The sequence below is a fragment of the Periplaneta americana genome, chromosome 5, assembly GCF_040183065.1.
Source record: "Periplaneta americana isolate PAMFEO1 chromosome 5, P.americana_PAMFEO1_priV1, whole genome shotgun sequence".
NCBI lineage: Eukaryota > Metazoa > Arthropoda > Insecta > Blattodea > Blattidae > Periplaneta > Periplaneta americana.
The window spans coordinates 157,420,634-157,445,148 of NC_091121.1; the positions used below are offsets into that span (position 1 = coordinate 157,420,634).

Below are 24,515 nucleotides of genomic sequence, written 5' to 3' on the forward strand. Positions count from 1 at the left end.
GATATATTATGGTACTCGGTGAGCGCTTCACTGTCTGCAACCATATTGTGTCTTGTCTATCTTGAAGCAAAAACCATTTTTATCGAAAAATTGGGGTTTCTTCCTCAGAATGAACTTAAAATATCTATAAGTAATTGATTAACTAGCGGACTTATTCGTGTTAATTATGTAAGTCTGTGCGGCTTACAACTGTTTCGGTGCTTCATCACACCATCCTCAGAGCCTACTAGATCTCGGCGTCATCTCGAACTTCTCTGTCTGTTATGTGGGTGCGTTTGATTGTTGAAAAGTGTTGAAATGTGGAGTCAAATAGTGTGTGTGTACTGAAATTGATCTGTGTGTTGAGAATTTGATCGGGGTGTGTTTTAGTGTGTATATTTCGTATTGTTCTAGTGTGTTGAGTTTTTGGTTCTTGGGTTGTATGTGTAGGATTTCCATGTCCGCATTTATGTTATTGTATGTATGGTTAGCATTGGTTATGTGATAGGCGTATGTAGATGTATTGTGTCCTCTGGTTATTGCTTAAATGTGTTCTTTGTAGCGTGTTTGGAATGATCTGCCTGTCTGTCCAATGTAGAACTTGTCGCAACTATTACATGTGAGTTTGTATACACCTGTGTTGTCGTATTTATTTGTGTTGAGATGTCTTTGTAGTGTGTTTTCTGTTCTGTATGCTATGTTGTATTTCTGCTTCTGAATGAAGATGCGATCTTATGTGTGCTTTTGTTTTCATATGTTAGTGTGATGTATTTCTTGTGTTCTTGTGTTTGTGTTGTGTTTTGCGTGTTTTTGTGTTTGTTAAGTTTTTGTTTTGTCTTATGATGTTGTCTATTATGTTTGGATTGTATCCGTTTTCTTGTGCTATGTATTTGATTGTGTTCACTTCTTCATTGTAATGTTGTTGGCTCATGGGTATGTTGAGTAATCTGTGTACCATTGTCCTGAATGCAGCATGTTTGTGTTGTATGGGGTGGTTAGATGTGTTGTGTATGTGTGTGTGTGGTGGTGGTGGTGTAACGGAATTACGTAAGTGAAAACTAGAATTTCCTAAAGAGCTTTGTCAGAACTAGAATTTCCTAGAAACTTCGGGTTTTAACGGATTTCGCGTTCTGACTGTAACATATACAGAAGAGTTTTACAATATAGTCTACTAGTAGAACACAAAGATTTAATATCAATACTTAAGTCACCTAAATGTACGTAAATATGAGAAAGATCTTAAACATTTTGCTGATGTTGCATTACATTTACATATAATGATGTTTTTGTAATAAGTATAGTATTAAGGACATCACAATATGAATGATGGAAAGACATGAATGCTTGGAGATGCAGGCCTCACCTGATGTAGGATACAACAACGCTGGCGCGTGGCCGAGCTGGTACTGCGTGCCGCTGACTCTGTTCAAGGCGTCCACGGCTTTCCTCCCCATGCTCATGAGGTCGTCGTAGTCCCCACTCTTCTTCTTCGTGTACCCCCAAGGCAGCAGCCACATCTGGGAGTACGCATGCAGTGTGAGGTACAGTTTTATCCGGTCCTTCCTGTCCATAATAAACTCAGATATCGCTCTCGTCTCCGGCTCCGAAAAGGGCCTCGGCCCTGCATAAGTCTCGTGACAAGGGTCGTCCGAAGCGCCGATCTCACCCCAGTGAAAGTCCCAGTTCCTGTTCATATCAACTCCCCTACATGTGCCCCCCCAGAAGAACCGCGCCAGAGTTCTGGAGCTCCCTTCTTGGTACTCGTGGTTCGAGCGTGTCTTCCTCCAGAAGCGATCTGTAGTGTGGGTGTATTCGTAGCCGTCGGGATTGGCTACCGGGAGGATGTACCAGTCGGCACCTTCCACTACCTTACGGTTCACCTTGAAGTTCTCCACCAGCTGCCTCAACGTGTACATGACAACAGCTGGTGAGATCCACTCTCGGGCGTGCATTCCTGAAACAATCGTGTCTCGTGACAGTTGCTTCTCATGGCGAAATGTTCAACTGTTGCAATACGTTTATTTGAGGTGATTAGAAAATAACTACAGCCTGATATACTAAAACGCCTCTCTATAACAATACAAGTTACGCGAAGCAATCTAATGCAATTTTATCTTCTGAACTGTTATCTTAGCAGTCTGTTATTCGAAGCTTTGTTCCTTAAATTTGTAAATGACATCAATTAGATTTTCTTTTAATATAGGGGACACTCGGCTAATTCTGCAATATTAAGAAGTAAATCTATCATACTTTTATCAAAATGTTTATTGAAAAATATTATCATGGTATGTAGACATGGACGAAACCTTTCATTACCAAATAAGACAAAGAGACCTATTTATTTTATTTTATTGGGTTATTTTACGACGCTGTATCAACATCTAGGTTATTTAGCGTCTGAATGATATGAAGGTGATAATGCCGGTGAAATGAGTCCGGGGTCCAGCACTGAAAGTTACCCAGCATTTGCTCGTATTGGATTGAGGGAAAACCCCGGAAAAACATCAACCAGGTAACTTGCCCCGACCGGGATTCGAACCCGGGCCACCAAGTTTCGCAGCCAGACGCGCTGACCGTTACTCCACAGGTGTGGACTAAAGAGACCTATTAAAATGCAAATATATTTAGTTGTACATACATTACAGTTGAAAAGAAACGACTCGGGTAATTCCGCAACAGTGCACGTCTATGGAATTCGTTACCTAATGACGTCAGGGACTGCCGGACTTTATCACAATTTCAAAATTAAATTGGAACATTTTGTCTTATTTAATAATTTTTAGGTATTGCTGGAAGTGTTGATTTGTGTTTTTTACTCTAGATTAAAATCGCAAGTTTCTTGTGTATGTTAGTTAATTAATTAGGATACAATTAATTATACTTAATCACTCATTTAAAGTTTGTGTGACTGCAATCTGTGTGTATATATTTGTGTGACTTTACTTTGTTTATAGTGTTTTTTTTCCTTTTTATTTCTGTTATTGTATTTGTATTTCTGGTGGTGTGGAAGAGAAGGCCTGATGGCCTTAACTACATCAGAATAAATAAATAAATAAATAAATAAATAAATAAATAAATAAATAAATAAATAAATAAATAAATCCGCAAAAGTACTTGCTAATTACTCAGTCGTAAATAATTATGAAATATATTGTGAAAGTGACATAAAAGGAACAATTTATATGTAACAATGCTCACTTTCTTCACAGCTGTGTAGCAAAACACGAAAAACAACCAACTTTCGATGTTTCACTGTATTGCCGACAGAGGTATCGACCAATATCCTTGATTTTTTTTCTATAGCACTGCAGAGGACATACCTCCTGTTGACAGCCTCTCAAAACTTACGTTCACGCTATTGCAAAGCCGCAGTAAAATCATATATGTACTATTGCGGAATTACCCGTACTGCGGAATTAGCCGAGTTTCCCCTAATTTTCTTAAAAGTAAAGAAAAATATTCTGCGCTGTATCATGGCACGTATAATACATCACTCAGTTTCGGGAATGAAACTACAGTATGTTGTGTTGGCATAAGTGTCACTTGGGGGACGGATGTCCTTCCAAAGTTAAAAAAAAGTAATAATTGAGAATACTAGGCCTACTAAAGAAAAAATGTATGGGAACTTTACTTATAATGTTAAAATATTCCACTTTTATAAACACTTAAGGGTATGGATAGGTGAAATTTCTAGCTTCTACAATTTTACACCAGTTAATCTGAAATGTTTACCACATATTTCTTACAATATGGACATGCAATACATAGATTTCACTTTGATATTCCAAATAATTTACTTGTAATTAATTTTTTGTTCTTTTTTTTTAAATAATAAATTATAATTGTTCCAATTTTCAAAGTTTATATAATATTTCTTTAAATTTATATTTAATATATTCCTGATGAATGTATGTAAACATGACACATGCTTTTCATATTCTTCCCATTATTTTTCGAGAAAAAAATATTTACTCTTTCAGTTGATAATTTTTCAGCTTTTTTTTTTAATTTATCACATCCTTAACACATGGTGATTTGAATACTTTCAATAGCAGGAGAAAACACATGTGTCAGTTTACGGTTGCCTGATCATGAAACAAGCAGGCCCTGGTTAAAATCCTGGTTGGCACAAGTTGCCTGGTTGAGATTTTTTCCGGAGGATTCGGATGATTCGTCACAAATTACTCGTCATGTGTCTGATTCGTCATACTTCACATTTTTGTCACAGGATTGTAGGTCACATAACACACTTCTATCACAGGATTGTACTCTATGTTACACGATACCCCTTCGTAACGTTTCCACGGTATTTACATTTACAATATCCAAAATATTTTCATGGGTTTTATTTTTCTAGTCTCGAAAACATTTTCATGGTTTTTATTGTTGTAGTACCGCATAGCTAAAGATTTCCATCGGTTTTTTGTTCCCTTAACGTCGCAAAATATTTCCATGGTTTCATTTGCATAGTATCTTAAAACATTTTCATAATTTTATTTGCATAGTATCGTAAAACATTTTCATGGTTTTTATTGTTGTAGTACCGCATAGCTAAAGATTTCCATCGGTTTTTTGTTCCCTTAACGTCGCAAAATATTTCCATGGTTTCATTTGCATAGCATCTTAAAACATTTTCATAATTTTATTTGCATAGTATCGTAAAACATTTTCATGGTTTTTATTGTTGTAGTACCGCATAGCTAAAGATTTCCATCGGTTTTTTGTTCCCTTAACGTCGCAAAATATTTCCATGGTTTCATTTGCATAGTATCTTAAAACATTTTCATAATTTTATTTGCATAGTACCATAAAACATTTCCATAGTTTTATTAAATAAATACTATACAAATTTTGTATAATATCGTGAAATATTTCTGTGGTTTCATTGCATACTATCGTAAAACATTTCTATGGTTTCATTTGCACAGTATCATGAAACATTTTCATGGTTTTACTTGCATAGTATCGTAAACATTTCCATGGTCTTACTTATATAGTATCGTGATATTTCCATGGTTTCATTTGCATAGTATCATAAAACATTTCTATAGTTTTATTTGTATATTGCCGTAAAATATCTCCATAGTTTCATTTGCATAGTTACAGTTGTACGGGTGTTTTAAGTTAAAATGTTATAACAAAGATTATCGTAATATAGGCTTATACACAGCAACATTTTAAGTTAAAATTTTACATCAAAGATTATTGTAATACAGGCTTAAACATGTTAAGAGTAGTGTCTCTGATACAGTAACATTTTAAGTTAAAATGTTACTTACTTACTTACAAATGGGTTTAAGGAACCCGAAGGTTCATTGCCGCCCTCACATAAGCCCGCCAGCGGTCCCTATCCTGTGCAAGATTAATCCAGTCTCTATCATCATACCCCATCTCCCTCAAATCCATTTTAATATTATCCTCCCATCTACGTCTCGGCATCCCTAAAGGTCTTTTTCCCTCCGGTCTCCCAACTAACACTCTATATGCATTTCTGGATTCGCCCATTCGTGCTACATGCCCTGCCCATCTCAAACGTCTGGATTTAATGTTCCTAATTATGTCAGGTGAAGAATACAATGCTTGCAGTTCTGTGTTGTTAAAATGTTACATAAAAGATTATTGTAATTTAGCCTTAAATATGTTAAGAGTAGTGCCTCTGATACAGTAACATTTTAAGTTAAAATTTTACATCAAAGATTGTTGTAATATAGGCTTAAACATTTCATAACAGTAGTACATGTGAAACAGTAACATTTGAAGTTAAAAGTTTACAGCAAAGGTCATGTTTATTCTTTTATAATACACAGCACAGCCCTACTCTTGAAATAATTCTTTTGTGTGTGTGTTTGTTGTCCTTGATGCGGAAGTAATCTGTTTTAATCGTACAGTACCACGCGCCACTATTCTTCGCCAAGTCATTTGGCTCATTGCACAAACTCCGTACTCACTTAACTTCAAAGAGTAGTGGCTGAGATTTCGGTTTCTATTTGTTACAGAAGGCACAGTCGCATGTTTTAATAACGTGGAACAGAGCTTTTGAAGTGTTTAGTATGATCCTATTGCTATTTCTGTTTTAAATACCTGTTTTCTTACTCACCTCCATCAATCCATACAGCCGGTTTTATCTGACCGCTCTTCGTTCGCTGACCTGTCGAGACCTTGATTACTTTTAGGGGATTCCCCATACTGGACTTGCCTATTGTCAGCAACTCAACGATTTCTGGATACTTCAGACTCAGGAACTCCAAGTAGCGCAGCATGTCTGCAATAACCACAGCAATACGTTAACGAATTTGGTTTTGACAAGACATTTGGATTCATTTTAAAAGGAATATGTGTGTTGGTGTACGGAAGAGGCCGACGAAAGTCCAGACTATTAATTGTAAGGTAGACTATGGGTAATGTGGATAGAACATTACGTCCTTGGTTAAGAAAGTACTCAGGGCACTCACCTATTACCGTCTACTGTAAATATCATGAACAAAAGGCAACCAATCATCATCATCATCATCATCATCATCATCATCATCATAGTCCACACCTGTGCAGTAACGGTCAGCGCGTCTGGCCGCGAAACCAGGTGGCCCGGGTTAGATTCCCGGTCGGGGCAAGTTACCTGGTTGAGGTTTTTTCCGGGGTTTTCCCTCAACCCAATATGAGCAAATGCTGGGTAACTTTCGGTGTTGAACCCCGGACTCATTTCACCGGCATTATCACCTTCATCTCATTCAGACGCTAAATAACCTTAGATGTTGATAAAGCGTCGTAAAATAACCTACTAAAAATCATCATCATCACCACAATCATAATAATAATAATAATAATAATAATAATAATAATAATAATAATAATCATCATCATCATTATCATCATCATCATCAGCAGCAGCAGCAACACTTCATGAAGTAGGAGAGTGTCCTGTTTCGGCCTGTGAACTAGCTGAAATAGATTCTTTCCATATTCTCTTCGGACGTCCAAGATCCCTTCTTCCTCCTGGCTTGTATTTAAGAGTCTATAGCGGGATGCGAGATTCTGCCATCCTTACTACATGGGTATTCCATATATTTCTGTATTCAGTGACTTTCTAATGTACAGAGTGAATCAAAAGTCTGGAACCATTTAAATATCTTCCATATGCTTGATTTTTGATTACTATAGGTGTTACTAGTATTTGTAAGATGCGACATTTTGTTAACTACAATATATAGAACAGTCAGTAAAAATTTCATGTTCCTAGCATTAAAATTGTAAGAGTCTTTACACTTCGAACCTGACGAAATGTGCTGAAAAAATTGTGAGAAAACGGCTTGTAAAATTTGCATGGAATTGGAGTTCAAGGATGCAGCCATTTATACATTGCGTAATTTTTATGCTTTCGAGCGCCGCAGAGCATTGAAACTTACTCAACATAATATAAATAAAAGATTGCTGATTCATTTTTTTAGAAGAAAACGAAAATGCGATTTTTGACTGAAAATTACCAAAATTTCACTCTTCACCCCTCTTAAGAAGTCAACTCTGATTGGAATGGGAGTCGCCCTGAGTGGCGCAGTTGGTATAGCGCTAACCTTCTGTGCCCGAGGCTGCGGGTTCCATCCAGGCTCAGGTCGATGGCATTTAAGTGTGCTTAAATGCGACAGGCTCACGTCACTAGATTTAATGGCATGTAAAAAGAACTCCTGCGGGACAAAACTCCGGCACACCGGCGACGTTGATATAACCTCGTCAGTTGCGAGCGTCATTAAATAAACCATATTTTTTTTGTAGTGGTACAGCAAAGCTCTGTCTCGATTGGAACTAATGAAACAGATACCGTGAATACCTTGAACAGTTAGTTACGAACACAGTTGGAACGCTGGAGAGATAAAAAAACTCCCTCTCAACATGGGTGCAAGTGAACACGGGCATCCTTGTGTTTGCGAACACAAACATTTCTACCCGAGTCAGTTTCACTGAGTGCGTCTAAGCATGAGTTTGCTGTATGGCTAAAGCGGAGAAACGAACACAGTTCCTCGTTCCAAGTTATTTTGTGAACAAAAGTGGATCGGTGGGGAAGGCAGACGAACATGCAAAGCGGTAAAAAGCAGGATTTTCTCATCTCTGTAATCCAGCACTTATTATAAGGTAAGCCAATAAATTATATCTGTAATGTAATGTATAAGTCACGAGATTTTATTGCCTAAAGCTGACTTTTTGAATTATCGCTAAGCGGGCTGTTACTTGCCCATGTCATTTTTAAATGGCGTAGTACTAACATGTACAGCAGCAATGGGCGTTTGAGTGCATTTGCCCTCCATAACAGATCTTACGCAGCTTTTAAATGAGCTAAATTTAGGATTTCAGGGAAAAGAAATTTTTAATACACAATTTACTGATAGAATTGCAGCTTTTAAGGAGAAATTGCTGTTATGGATACGTCAAATGCAAAAGGGCGAAATATATCATTTCCCATTCTTATCTAAGCGCGTAGAATTTTGAACAATGAAAATTTCGAAATGTACGCATGTATTCTATCCGGTCTTTTAGAGGAATTTACATCAAGGTTCCACGATTTAGATTGCCTGGAAATGGATTTGCGTATAGGTTTATCTAAATTTAAATAAATATGTAGTCTACTAGTCGTTAAAACTGAAGAATATTGCTGGAGAACCTTTTAAGTGTAGTGTAAATATTTGTAATTTAAATATGTATTGTATTAAGGCTGGTTGAGTGGAAGAGAAGGCCTTATAGCCTTAACTCTGCCAGCGAAAATAAAACATTATTATTATTATTATTATTATTATTATTATTATTATTATTATTATTTTTGCTACATGTTCTGATTCCAACTGATTATTGATAACGTCCCCCCTTCATTGTAGTGTGAATTGATTGACCTGCGATGTGGTCGAGAGATGCGAGCGAAATATGATTCAAGGTCGAGTCTCATGCAGTTTTATGACTGATTCCCAAGAGGACGCTTTTCCAATCTGCATAAGCTTCGTGAGAAAGTTTAGTGTTTATTTGATTCCACTTATAGATGTGAACAGTTATTTTCTATTACGAAAATAAACAAATCTCAAACAAGAAATGATGGGCTTTTAACGGCAGTACTCCTCTCTTTTTGAAAAACAAAGAGAAATAGCTAATCATCAGGCTTCGCCCTAGGGACACAGAGTAACCAGTTTGAGGTTTAGAGTACACGGAGTATAAATGGCGTCATGACCCGTGTGGAGGGTGACTGCAACAGCACAGGTGGGTCCGTAATGAGCATTACCGTTGTGTGTATTGCTGCTTGGCTGCGGTACGTGTAACAGGCTTCGGCGTAGGGACACCTGATTGAAGGTTACAACTTACGTTAGGCCTAATACTTTAATTGTAGACATTTATTGTCTACACTAGGAAAATACTGTATATACTGCATCTATACAGAGTGAAATATATTTTGTGCCGTACTGTGACGGACTGTTTACATGTTGAGACACGAAGTAACGGCGCTCTTCATCTCCCACTCCACTCAACCAACACAACACTATAGTCAGTGCGTTCTGAACTTCATGCGTTTCTGTGCCCAGGACCGAAGCCTGCCAATAAGCAGGCTTCGAGAAATCGGACCCAATAGAGCAGTTCAGTGGGAAATCTGCATAACGGCGTACTGAGTATAGTGGTAAAGTGTACAGTGGGTGAAGGTACTGTAGAATGAATGCCAACAAATACGCAAAGGAAAACGCCCTGGATTTGAAGGTTCTGACGAATATTTTGGTTTTCATACAAACCTATTTTCAAACTGTGTCTGAAACTATTACACGGTTAGAAAAGTCAGAGCAAGAGATGCCGGAAGCCCTCAAATAATTTAGAAAATGATGCAGAAAATTAATGAGACATCAAGTACACCGGTTACTGAACGTTAAAAACAGAAGTGGAAATCAATTTTATGTAAAAATAACTGATATGGAACATTGTGTAACATAAACAGCAAATTAGTGGACATAGAGTCACCCGAGAATCAAGGTCTGTCTCTTAGAGACTGCAATGATGTTAGGTTTTTTCGTTTTGCTCCTATCACGTCATGCAACGTAGAGCGTAGCTTTCTACAGTAGGCCTACAAACTTTGGCAGATAACCGAAAAAAGATTTACGTTTGAGACACTGAGAATGTATCTTGTAGTAGGTACATTGCAATTCGGTACTGTAACTGCACTTCCAAAAGACGACCAATAGGATAAATGAAAAAATTAAAATTGCTACATGCTTATTTCCACCATTAACACTGTGTATAATTAAACACAAATGCTTATAAAAGACAGGAGAATAAATGCTTTTCACATTCTTTTGACATTATCACTGTGTAATGTATATTTACTTTCAGAATGTACATATGTGTGTTTCCCCATTCTACCGTACTCTACTCTAAATAACAATGTTGTTACCTCAACACATCTCTATCTACCTGCAGCGAGTCAACAACCTATCACCTATCACAGAAACCTGCAGAAAAGTATATTCTATTATCCATGTACTAAAAAGGATAAATGTTCATCTCCCCTCTTGCTTAAAAAAGTCCCTTGTGCAGACGCTTGTATTTCCCTATTTCGACTATGCGGACATTTTACTGACTGACCTCTCCAGCGACAACAAAATGAAACTTCAACTTGCTCATAATTTGTGTGTACGTTTTGTAAGCAATGTTCGTAAATATGATCATATTACCCCATCCCTGGAAGCAATAGGTTGGCTTAAACTAGATAAGAAAAGAAATTTACATTCACTTCTCTTTCTCTTCGAAATCTTGAACTCTATTCCTTCGTACCTGTCGTCTCGCTTCACTTACATTTCTTCCCACCATAATCTGAACACACGCTCTCGTCATGAAACAATAGTAACAATACCATCCCATTGCACCTCCTCATACTCATCTTCTTTCACAATAGCCCTGCCAAGACTCTGGAATTCGCTACCTGCTAGCATCAGGGACTGTCGAAATAAAATTGAATTCAAACGAAAACTTACTAGGCACTTGGTCAGTAATTGATTTCTTGTAAATAGTTTCTTTAATCTATCACAAAATATTTCAATATTCAGTAATTTAATCACTATACAATTTTGTTATTCTAGATTTAATTTGTAATTCAGTAAATATAAAATATTCTTTGTTTCTCTATGATACATTATCTAGCTTTAATTATTCAGGTAATCTTTTCGTACTTTGATTTTATTGTAATTGTAATTGTAAATTTAATACTAATTGTAATGTTATTTGTAATTGTAATTGTAAATTTAATACTAATTGTAATTTTATTGTTCATATTTTAGTTGGAATCTCCTGGTAGAGGGGCAGAGAAGGCCTGACGGCCTTATCTCTACCAGGTTAAATAAATAAATACTAAATACTAATACTAACCTATAGTGCATGCACAGTAAACTTATTGTATCGGGTCCAAAGTCTCGAAGCCTGCTAATAAGTAAGCAGTTTTTCCACTAGTAACTTAAGATTTTATTTAATTGATTAGTATAATTTAATTCAAGTTAGTAATTGTTCATGTATATGTTGAAAGATTTCATCACGCGAAAAATTAGACTAGTTTGGTATTGAATTTCAAATTAAACCTATAGCTCTACAGCTACAGTACACTGTTATGTTCGATGTCAGGTCAGACTGCGTACTCACACGACGTTGCTTCGCGAAACAGGTACTACATAGACCTTGCCTTCTTCCGAGCGACAGCATCAGAGCTTCCAAACTACTAAACTACTGCTAATATTCCAAATACTATTTAACAGTATTATAGCTCGATTTCGAAATTTTTTTTTTGCAGAAAATTTGTTATAAATGCGACCTTTCAGTGTACAAAATTTGAAGGTTGTAGCCAATCTTCCAGTGTTGACCGTTTCCTTGTAAGGGTACGTACACGTTGGAGCGACGATAAACGATAAAAGAAGCAGCGATGCTATATCAGAGAGAATTGAAGCATGCATTGTCATTGAGGTGTGCATATTGGAGTAACGATAAAAGCGAAGATACACGATAAAAGCGACGAAAAAGAAAAGTACCATTTTATTCGCTCTTGTCGTTTATATGATCTCTGATTAAGATAATATTAATCTGTATAATTACCGGTGGTTGTCAATATATCCGAATGTTAATCGATTTATTATTATTTCCGCATATTAAATTAATTATTGTAGATATTGGCAAATTGTTCAGTTGTGTATTTATTGGTCATATGTTATGTGATCACAATAACCAATCACAACACAACGAATATATACTATCTTTGGGCTGAGAAACGGGTTTAATTTTGTACGTATTTAACTTATATTAACCTTGAACTTAGCAGCTGATATTCCCTATATATCTTCTTTCATTAAGTGGATGTATAGAATATCTTCTACTGATAAATCAAAATGTTCGCTTCCCGCGTCCTCGTTGCTCCGATATGAACACTTCATTCTTTGATAATGCCAAAGCGTCGCTAGATCGTTTCTTTTATCGTTTATCGTTGCTCCAACGTGTACGTACCCTAAGACAGGTTATGCCTAAGTAGGATACATAGAGAAAGACATTTATTCATTAACTATAGTATATGCAGGAGCCTTCAAATGGTTTTATTGTTTTTATTGCAATAACAGACAAGTACAGAGGAACACGTAAAATCGGGCATTCATTCAAGCCCTCATAGGCAATTATGTATGAGTTAAGCGGAATTGAAACTCAAGATCGTGCATTCCTTGTGTGTGGAAGATAGACCATTCCTAAATAAAATGTAGGCCTACACACGTATGTTCAATATCTCCACTCTTAGTGCATTCCAATAACAACTTTACTCACCAGCATACCTGTGGTACCTCTTGAACGTCATTTCATGCCCTTTGTTATTCCTCAACTCAATGCGCTGCTCTCGGGACATTTTTGGATTCTGCGAGGCGATCGCTCTCTGAAACATAAAATATACACTGTTGCTTTCTTAGAATTCTTAAAATTGTATCTCACTTTCTTGGTTTGAAATTGAATAATCACGCGAACTGGAAAACACACACAGAATATACAGGGACATCATTTTATTTTTACTTCAATTTTTATTGTACCTGAGTTTTTGAATGTACTTCACTCCCACCCCTTCTACTAAGGAAGTTCCAACTCCACACAGAACCAAGACCGCAGATAGTAAGCAGTACTGAGTTACTGAGTATAGTACGTTCCAGAAATATGTTCGCGTTTTCCAGTGACGAAAGAGCTTTCAATATTGAATCATATTTTCGCACAGGTACTGTCCGTTTGCCTACGTCGCATCCCGATTTCCCCCACCTGCTTCTGCTCGCCCCTCTGTAAAAGCTGGGCTGTCTTAGCTCTTTTCTGAAAACATTAATTTCTCTTAGGAATTGGACGTTTACGTAATATTACACAGCTGTTTAATTTAACTTAAATAAAAGGGCCTCGTTAAGTAATTAACTGTCACGTGATTTCCTCCCTTCCTACAATCCTGCGGCATAACCACTTGGACAGACAGTAGATAGCATGTCTGAGTAATTTTATATTTTCGGGTCGGGCAGAAGTGAAGATTGAATTCACAGTACGTAGAGTAGGTACAGAATTATTTCAACATGAGTTACTAGTACGAAGGACGAAACTGGCAATTGGAATTAGATGCAATAGTCTATAGTGCGATAATATGCACAAAAGAACTGAAGCCTGTATCGAAATGAACGGCCACCATTTTCAAAATTGTGTTTAAATATTCATATTATGATTATTTTTCAATTTAACTTCTTTCTCTATATTGTACGCTAATGTGCTATAGATAGTATAATATACACTGCATAATGAATACGTTCGCATGGATAACTCACTTCGTGAGTAAAAACACTTATTCTTAATACAGTACTGTACTTTGATTAAAGAAAAACCTAATGAAAATTATCAAACTCAAAATCGCGATATTTCCTAGTTTACGTAAATGGATGAACTACTTTTCTTCCATCCTATACCTAGTAGAGTGATTTGTGTTTACGCCAGTATCATCGAACTCCAGTCTTGGAGGGGGGAGCAAGCGGTGTTTCCGGTTCTCTAAAGGTATAGACAGGTTAATATTAAAAATGTTAGTAAAAATAAAATGATGTCTCTGTATTAGTCTACTCTTAGACTGAGCTCTGCCTGTTATAATTAAGGTCCTTTTCTTCTACTGACAATATTTTATTTTAGTAGGTTATTTTACGACGCTGTATTAACATCTTAGGTTATTTAGCGTCTGAATGAGATGAAGGTGATAATGCTGGTGAAATGAGTCCGGGGTTTAACACTGATAGTTACCCAGCATTTGCTCATATTGGGTTGAGGGAAAACCCCGGAAAAAACCTCAACCGGTAACTTGCTCCGACTGGGATTCGAACCCGAGCCACCTGGTTTCGCGGTCAGACTCGCTAACCGTCACTCCACTACTGACAATATAAGAACAATCTTAATGAAGAGATGGACCGTCAACACCTGGGAAAGTGCCAAACCTTCCACTCCTCTTCCGAAGTTGACCATTATTGGAAAGCCAGGATGAAGATGTGTTAGAGTTAGCTGCAATTTTCCTATTACTGTTTTTGTTGTTTGTTTGTTGTAGTCATTTACTCCATTGGTCATGTACTAGCCATTTGCAAAATAAATAATAAATAAATAAAAACACACTTAAAATTACATAATTTGCATTCTTTCATTTTTTTATTTTATTTTATTGGGTTATTTTACGACGCTTTATCAACATCTAGGTTATTTAGCGTTTGAATGAAATGAAGGTGATAATGCCACTGAAATGAGTCCGGGGTCCAGCACCGAAAGTTACCCAGCATATGCTCGTATTGGGTTGAGGGAAAACCCCGGAAAAAACCTCAACCAGGTAACTTGCCCCGAACGGGATTCGAACCCGGGCCACCTTGTTTCGCGGCCAGACGCGCTGACCGTTACTCCACAGGTGTGGACTTCTTTCATTTTATGACATATGGATTAATATTGTGGAGCAACTCATCTGAAGCTGATCATATTTTTATTTTGCAAGAGGAGAGACTAAGGATAATGAGAGATATGCATAAAATATCACCATGTAAAAAGATTTTCATAAATTTATAAATATAGCTACACCTTATCTTGTGAGTACAGTAGAACCTCTATTATCCATGGTAATGAAGGGATGGACTGGACGGTTAATCGAAAAAATCGGATAATCCGTACCATAAAAGTTTTGCACAATTCCATACTACAGTATCATAATATTCCTCCGTAGTATTGTGTTTAATATGCTAGATAGTGAATCAAAAGTTCACAAATTTAATTGTGGTTGTCAACGACGGGTTTATAAGGTCCAAGGAAGTTCCTCATGCTGGTTATTTGGGGAAGGATAGGAATAGTAGTGGGCTCCTGTTGTAGATCTACATACGTTATACACTTTATCCTTATTTTTCATTAAATCGCCCACAGTTGTAATGCCAGTCACGTGTTCTGATGCGAAATGAGCCGCGGTTTTTCTTTCCCCGAATCTATCAATTGTTATTTGCACTTTTATTTCGATACTTAGCAAAACATTTTTGACACCCGTGGAAGATATTTTGCATAAAAATTATAAAGTATGGGCATTCGATCAGTATGACAAGGACTGAATGCTGCACAGGTTTGCTGTATATTGTGCGAAAGTTCTTGCGACTATTTCTTTGAAAGCAGATAGTGACTATTTTACAAGTTGGGAAAAACATCTTCAAGTAACGTTCTTATTGCTTGCAGTAGTACCATGTAAAGGTAAAGGCTTTTAATAAAACACTCTAGAAAAAATATGATTATAATGTAAGGTAGGCCCTATAGACCTAGTACTAAGTTTCTTACATGTTTATTTCCGTAGTAAGGAAAGAAAGAAAGGAAAAAAAAAGAAAAGAACAACAGAAAGACAGTCGGATAGTCCGCTGATCGGTTAATAGGGTGACGGATAATCGGAGTTCTACTGTACATTCTTTCTCTGATAATGTTTGATATACAGTATATTAAGTACCCAGATACATGTAGTACTAATCAAAACATTTATAATTTCAATACAATACACAACTACCCTCTGTTAATCTCAGATATAAAAAAGGAGTTCACTATTCATGAATTTTTTTCTCTTATGAGGAGGAGGGGCCTAAAGACTTACACTGCAGCTGCAGGCTTATTGTGCTTACCACTCCTATTCTCTGAATGATTGGGTAGCCGAACGGCCGCGCTCTTGTACAAGTACAGCACGCCGTACCGTGAACTTAACATGTGTTATGGTACGGATGATAATGATGATGTGTGTCCGCCGAGTTAGCTCTGTGGTAGCGTGTCTGCCTCCAGACTAGTGGGCCCGGGTTCGATTCCCGGCGGCGTCAGAAATTTTCTTGTAAAATTTCTACTTCGGGACTAGATTGTGCACCAATATGCTTGGGTTAAATTCTAAATATGTCACTGTTGATAGTGATTCGTCTGTCGAATGTGGACGTTAAGCCTGACAGCCCCCTTGGTGCTCTTCAACAGGAATAGGCTACGTGCCGGCACCGGGTTTCCCGTTCTCCCTTCCTCACCTTCATCATCATCCTCACTCATTCCCTGCTCTAGACTTACACGAACACTTAACATACACTCACCCTAGTACACGACATAACTCTTCACATATACACAATATGCATAACGTGGCCCTCCGAAGTGGTGCCCAGTTTGAAAATAGGTCACAGTCCTGCCATCTATCTGTAGTATACGGAACCCGAATCACGCAAAGTGAAGTGGGTAGGCATTAGACACATAATGATATGTGAATTAATGATGACGAAATGAGTCCGACTTCTAACGCCGAAAATTACCTAGCAATTCTGTTTCAGTTGGTTGAGGAAAAATTACGGAAAAAAAAACCCCCGAACCGACAATTTCTCCCAACCAGGATTTGAACCCGGACCCGCTCGTTTCGCGGTCAGACGTGCTAACCGTTAGTCCACAGCAGTGGACATTCATATATTACGGTCTTGAGTTCACTGTGTAATTCTAACAGTCTTGAATAATATAGAGAAAAGTTTCAGAACAGAATTAACAAAATTTCTCCATACTCATACTTTCTACTCAACTGATGAATAAAACCGCTTATGATTTGAAATTTAATTAATCTGCTGGGTATGTATTGTATATACTTTTTTATAACCTTGACTTCAATACTGATGTAAGAGCTACGGATTACAATAAATGAAAAATAAAACTTACTCTTGACTATTTTAGGTATATATATATATATATATATATATATATATATATATATATATATATATATATATATATATACAGGGTGAACCGTAAGTAATGTCATTAATTACAGGGAGGCCGAGAATTCGCCAGAGATTATCTGACATTTGCCATATGGTTGGGGAAAACCTCGAAAAAACCCAACGAGGTAATTAGCCCAAGCAGGAATCGAACCCGCACCCGAAAGCAACTCCATATCGGCAGGCAAGCGCCTGAAACTTTGGTTTTTATGAACTGACGCATGCGAGTTGCGAGGTGCGAGGCCCGCCTCGCACAAATCCGGACTACACGAGAGATAGTGAGTGGTTTCTATAACTGCTAGATGCGAGGTCTGCGTACCTCACAGTTAAAGAAACCACTCACTATCTTTCGTGTCGTCTGAATTTGTGCGATGCGAGCCTCGCACATTGCAACTCGCATGCGTCAGTCCAGAAAAACCAAAGCTTTAGCCGACTGAGCTACGCCGGTGGCTTTTAGGGCTGTTATGGTACACTAGAAGAGCTATTATGATTTACTATGAAAGAAATTTACTAAGTTTATCGATTTTCTAACTTAAATTAATTTATTACCTCTTGAGGGCTATTTCATAATTTCTCTGCTCTTGAGGGATGTTTGAATTGACATATTGAAACCTACAATACAGTATAAGTTAATAAATTACACAGGTATACTTATCTTTACTTATTTAACTAACAGTTTTAGCTTAATAATCATTCTTCTTCCTGCTAAAATTTAACATAACTTTGGAAAATTCATTCATCATTATTTAAAAACGCATTTTAATTTAGTTTAGCAATACAAACTGTACCATAATTTTCTCAATCTATTTAAAGTTTCCTAGGAATCGCGTTACGGAATGCGCGCTGGTTCGAATCCTCATGGGAGAAGAAATTTTCTCATGAAATTTCGGCCAGTGTATGGGACCTGTGCCCACCCAGCATCGTGATGCACTTGGGGAGCTACGATAGGTAGCGAAATCCAGTTGCGAATGCCAGATATAACGGCTGGAGGGGATCATCGTGCTAACCACACGATACCTCCATTCTGGTTGGATGATCGTCCACCTCTGCTTCGGCATGTGGGCGTGAAGCCAGCAGCCGGCTGGTCGGTCTAGGCCCTTCACGGGCTGTAGAGCCACGGATTATTATTTAAAGTTTTAGTAAATTGTATAATATTAATGGGGAAAAGAGATCATTACAAAAGTTGCTAAATCTTAGTAGGCCTAAATTTTAATGTGATTTCAACCAAACTTTTACACACGATACATTAAGCATCTGTGTGTATCACAGTAGGCTTACTTCATTGCTCTATATAATATGGCCAGATTTATAGTACCTATAGTTGTATCGCAATAGCCCACACATAAGTCTATTATGATACACTAGGACTAGACGGCAGTTCGGAAGGCGGTCGGCTACTATTTACGCCGTAGCATTTCTGGTATGTGACGTCACAAGCTTGTACAGTAGAACCAGTCGGAATCAGTCTATAACAAGTACTTCCCTAGTTCGTTTGTTCACGTGTGAGTGTTTCGATACATTGAATAAGTAAAACTAACATTTACTGTGTGTGTTTAAGATAAATAAATGGAAGAAGAGACTGTGAAAAGACAAGTATTGCACAAGTAGGTGCGGAAAATAGTGTTTAAGGTGTATTATTATTTTAAAAACGTTGACGAGCAGAACGCTGCCGGCCATCTTGATGCTGGCTGCAACGTTGCCAACGTGCAAGAAACGACTGTAGAAGCGTGTGGTGTTGGATTGAGAACAGTGCAAAGAATATTGTTAGCGAAGGAAAGAGGGTTTGTTTGGTGTCATGCTTAGAGTAATCAACGGGTAAGGTCATTATTGTCTTTTGATAATTTAAATTTGCACTATTTGTATTGCACGTGCGCGTGAAGTACGATGTGGCAATGTTGTACGATGCCTTGCTCTCTCTATCTGTCTCTCTCGACGCAAACGCTAGCAGACTACCGCCTTCCGAATTGCCGTCGACTCTAGTTTTATTTTAATTTGAACCATTATTACAGATAAAGAATAATTTTAACTCCAAATTCTTTATGTATGTACAGGAACATCATTTTATTGTACCTGAATTTTTGAATGTACTTCACTCCCACTCCCTCTACTAGTAAACTTACAACCATCCACCACGCAGAACCAAGATCGCGTATGCAGTCATAGTAAGCAGTTCTGAGTTAGTGAGTATAGTACGTTCCAGAAATATGTTCGCGTTTTCCATTGACGAAAGAGCTTTCAATATTGAATCATATTTTCGCACAGGTACTGTCGTTCGTTTGCCTATGTCGCATCCCTGTCCCCCCCCCTCGCTTCTGCTCGCTCGTCTGTAAAGGCTAGTGGCTGGGCTGTCTTAGCTCTTTTCTGAAAACATTAATTTCTGTTAGGAATTGGTCGTGTACGTAATATTATACAACTATTTAAAATAACTTAAATGAAAGAGCCTTGTTAAGTAATTACCTGTCACGTGATTTCCCACCTTTCTACGACCCTGCTACATAACTACTTGGACGAACAGTAGATAACATGTCTGAGTAATTTTATCTTTTCGGATCGGGCAGAAGTGAAGATTGAATTTACAGTACGTAAGGTACTCTTTTATAGAGTAGGTACAGAATTATTTCAACATGAGTTACTGATACGAAGTACGAACCTGGTAATTGGAATTAGGTGCAATATTCTATAGTGCGATAATATGCACAAAAGAACTGAAGCCTGTATCGAAATGAACGGCCACCATTAAAAAAAAAAATGTGTTTAAATATCCATATTATGATTATTTTTCAATTTACCTTCATTCTCTATATTGTACGCTAATGTGCTGTAGACAGTATAATATATACGTCCGAATGGATAGCTAATTCGTGAGTAAAAACACTTATTGTCAATACAGTACTGTATTTTGATTAAACAAAAACTTATAATGAAAATTATCAAACTGAAAAACGCGATATTTCCTAGTTTACGTAAATGGATGAACTACTTTTCTTCCCTCCTATACCTAGTAAAGTGATTTGTTTATATTTTACCCCAGTATCATCGAACTCCAGTCTTGGAAGAGGGTAGTAAACGGTTTTTCCCTTACTCCAAAGATAGCCTATAGCCAGGTTAATATTAGAAATGTTAGTAAAAATAAAATGATGTCCCTGGTATAAAGTAGCACGTAACTTAATTTTTCAAATTTGTAAATGCTTTGACAGAAAAATTACAGCAAAAGATTGATTTATTGTATCATAATAGCCCTACTTGACCCTGTATCTTCAGAATAAGATAGATTGCGTACAATAAACTTTTTATTCAAGTTCTGTAACATTTCTACAACATAAAACCTATTTTACATACATAGCTATTTCTGCTTGCATGCTCACAAGATGACATTTTGTAATAGCCTTCCTTGAGCTGAAATATCACTGACATTGTACTTTTCCACTGAACTCCTTTCTCCCTCGCAGTAATACATGCTCTCATTTCTTATGCAGACTCGTAAGAAACAATTTATGATTCAAATGTCACATTGAATAATACAATTCAGATCAAGAACTATAGACAGTTAATCATAGACTGACATATCTATTGCACATACGAATGATTAGGCACTTGACGTATCTGTTGCTTTCATTTGACACGGATATAGCATCTTTTTAGTCTGCGTTCTGGTTTCAAACATCGCGGCTAAAAGCCTCGAGCTTTCGCAATGTGGCAGGTCATGCATGCTCTAATCATAGTTTTTATGCGTGTAATGTGGTGACTGAAGTACGGTTGGTACCTTGTTTCGTTGAAATCTTAATGATGCCGTTAGTACAGCGAACAGCATAATTTGAGTAGTGGAGAGGATGCACATGCAAGCTAAATTTCGTATGCACGTAGGCTCAATTGAATCGGTTATGTTTTAAACTTCGTACCAGTAAGTCAAGAATTGCAAACATTTGGAAAAAAAAAAAGACAAAATTAATAAACTAGGATATATTTAAAAAATTTGGCTTCTGAAAGTTAAATCTTGAATGAAGAAATCACGAAAATGTGTAATTAATTTCATCATCATCATCATCATCATCATCATCATCATCATCATCATCATCATCATCATCATCATCATCATCATTTAATTGTGCGGGTCTAACGACACGTGTAACATGATGCTCAGTACAAATATTCCTCTAAAGAAATTGAGTGATCCCCATTTTAGAGGTTTTCTTCAGAAATTCTCTCGATACAAAAACTGTTTAAGCGATAGGCGAAGACGATTCAGCTTCGACAACTTAAGAGAATACATCGTCGTTTACTCCAACGCTGGTAATTGCATCAATGATGACGAGGACTGAACTTGCAAGATATGTACTACAGTACTACAGTACGTTATTTTTCTTTTCCTTCTGACTGTACGGAGATACAGTAGCATGTTGACGTCGTCTACGTTTAAGACCTGTTGAGCCAATGGTCTGAATGAAAAAAAAAATATAACATATAGTAAATGTGCACCTGCATTCAACGATAAGTCATACCGCATCCACTGTCTAAGTATTATAATGCTTGTTCATGATTAAGATTTCTTGTCAGCACATTATCATGACATTAAAAATGAAGTGCCAAGAAGTTAAAAATAAAGTAGAACGAAAGAGAGATCAAAAGAAAGACACGGCAAGAGATGGGAAATGTAGCCATACTCTGGGCAAAATCGACGAAGTAGAGACAGTGTATATTAGTATTTTACAAATGTGCCTAACAAAGGATCTGGCCATCCTACCCTATTATCTCCTGGCTTAGTTGCCTCATAAGTGATGCCTTATTGGTGTCATTAAGGGATTCAGATCTGTCTTCGGACAGTTCACTAATCTACGTAATTTATGTGATTTCTTTAAAATCAGGATATTCTTATTTTTTACACGAAAGAAAAGTTACGCAATAGAACTTGTACAGTATAATATGACATAAAAGCTGAAGTAATGATGTTAGAATTGAAAGAGATGTGATAGTACTAAAGAAATTTCGACATCATGTTTAAAATATATATTAGACCTAGTTTTTCTTTCACGTAGGAGGGGTTCGAAGGTTTACACCGCAGTATCTTATAAGAATCGTGATTCAATATTTGGTGCCATCTGTTGATTCAGTTTACACAACACTCAATTCTGACTAAGTACTGGTTTAAATACTCCTTTGTCCCTTGAGGATTCTGCAACCTCCTCAGAAAGATGCCATCCTGCTGTATCCTTTGTAAACCTGAAATTATTTAATGATGATATATGAAGCTGAAATTAATGACGGCAAAATGAGCTCGAGTGCCCAACGCCGAAAATTGCTAAGCATTTGCTTAAATTTATTGAAAAAACTTCCGAAAAACCCCCAAAAAGGCAATTTGTCCCAACTAGGACTTCAACCCAGGCCTTCAGTTTTGTGGTTCATTTAAATATTAATATAACGGGACATAGGCACGCACGGACATACACACATATAATAACCAAGAATTCTCTTAGAACATCTCATCCTTTCCTCTCCTGAAATCCTCTCTTCTCAGTTTGAGAAGAAAAGTAATGTGAAGGTTGCGACAAAAACCGGTCATTTCCAGAATAGTATCTTTTTTAATATACAATATTACGCGTAAATAATAGGCATAATAATAATAATAATAATAATAATAATAGTAATAATAATAATAATAATAATAATAATAAATTCAATTTTTAACAATTAATTATTATATATGTTTACTGGAGACGAAAAATTTGTGCACAAGAAGATTCTTAAGCATTGTTAACCTGTTATATACAGTTAACAATGCTTAAGAATCATCCTGTTATATACAGTTAACAATGCTTAAGAATCATCCTGTTATATACAGTTAACAATGCTTAAGAATCATCCTGTTATATACAGTTAACAATGCTTAAGAATCATCCTGTTATATACAGTTAACAATGCTTAAGAATCATCCTGTTATATACAGTTAACAATGCTTAAGAATCATCCTGTTATATACAGTTAACAATGCTTAAGAATCATCCTGTTATATACAGTTAACAATTCTTAAGAATCATCCTGTTATGTACAGTTAACAATGCTTAAGAATCATCCTATTATATACAGTTAACAATGCTTAAGAATCATCCTGTTATATACAGTTAACAATGCTTAAGAATCATCCTGTTATATACAGTTAACAATGCTTAAGAATCATCCTGTTATATACAATTAACAATGCTTAAGAATCTTCCTGTGTCCAAATCTTTCGTCTGCAGTAAACATATAATAATTAATTATTCAAAATGGAATTTATTATTATTATTATTATTATTATTATTATTATTATTATTATTATTATTATTATTTACATAAAAATATCGTATAGTTAATTAATACATGTTGATATTTATTGTGAAAACATTGTGATATGAACGTCGTTAAAGTTGTTAATACAATTATTGTATAGCGTAGAGTCGTCGATGCATGCATTGTATTCTTCACCTAACATAATTAGAAACATTAAATCCAGACGTTTGAGATGGGTAGGGGATGTAGCACGCATGGGCGAATCCAGAAATGCATATAGGCTACAGGGTGTTAAAAATAACGTTTGGGCCTACAACGTTTCAGGGATGATAGAGGAGGTAAAAACAAACATCTGTTTTAAGTGACAAAACTTTAGCAGATGCGCCGTTTTGCCGCGAGATGGCCTGAAGGAATAGATGACTTGATTTCCGTCACAACACACACTGGCTAGTTCTGTTTGTGCATGACCACCTTGTAGGGCCTTATCTGTTGCCTAACAGTCTCCGTGGTGGTAATTATTTTGTTTTTCTACGCGACGTCCTACCAGAAATTTTAGAAAATATCCCATTGAACATCAGAGAACGAATATGGTTTCAGCATGACGGTGCCCCTCCACACTTTGATCATCGTGTCAGGAACCAACTAAATGCTACATTCCCCGATCGCTGGATTGGCAGGGATGGGCCGGTACCGTGGCCACCTCGATCACCGGACCTAACCCCACTGGATTTCTTTTTATGGGGTGACGTGAAATGTTTTGTGTATGAGATACTGATTGATACGGCAGAAGACGTAGTTGCTCGCGTTGTTGAAGCTGCACATGTTATTAGAGACAATGCTGGCCTTTTTGAGCGTTGCAGACACTCCACAGTACGAAGGTACCAGTTGTGCAATGCTTTCAATGGACGGCAGTTTGAACACCACCTCTAAAACGACAATTGGTCTCGTTCTTTATGGATTATACTAACACTTACGTACACAATAAACGGCGCATCTGCC

The 24,515-nt window shown here is 36.9% G+C and overlaps 1 protein-coding gene across 1 annotated transcript in view; it reads right to left on the reverse strand.

The window, feature by feature from the left end:
- The window catches only part of LOC138700252 (carboxypeptidase B-like), a 114,353-nt gene that overhangs the window by 5,361 nt on the left and 84,477 nt on the right, over positions 1–24,515 (reverse strand). Inside the window, exons 2-4 of the mRNA XM_069826745.1 lie at positions 12,787–12,892; positions 6,077–6,241; positions 1,343–1,933 (exon numbers count right to left, since the gene is read on the reverse strand). Of these exons, the coding sequence (XP_069682846.1) occupies positions 1,343–1,933; positions 6,077–6,241; positions 12,787–12,892 (862 nt within the window). The remainder of the gene's footprint in view (positions 1–1,342; positions 1,934–6,076; positions 6,242–12,786; positions 12,893–24,515) is intronic.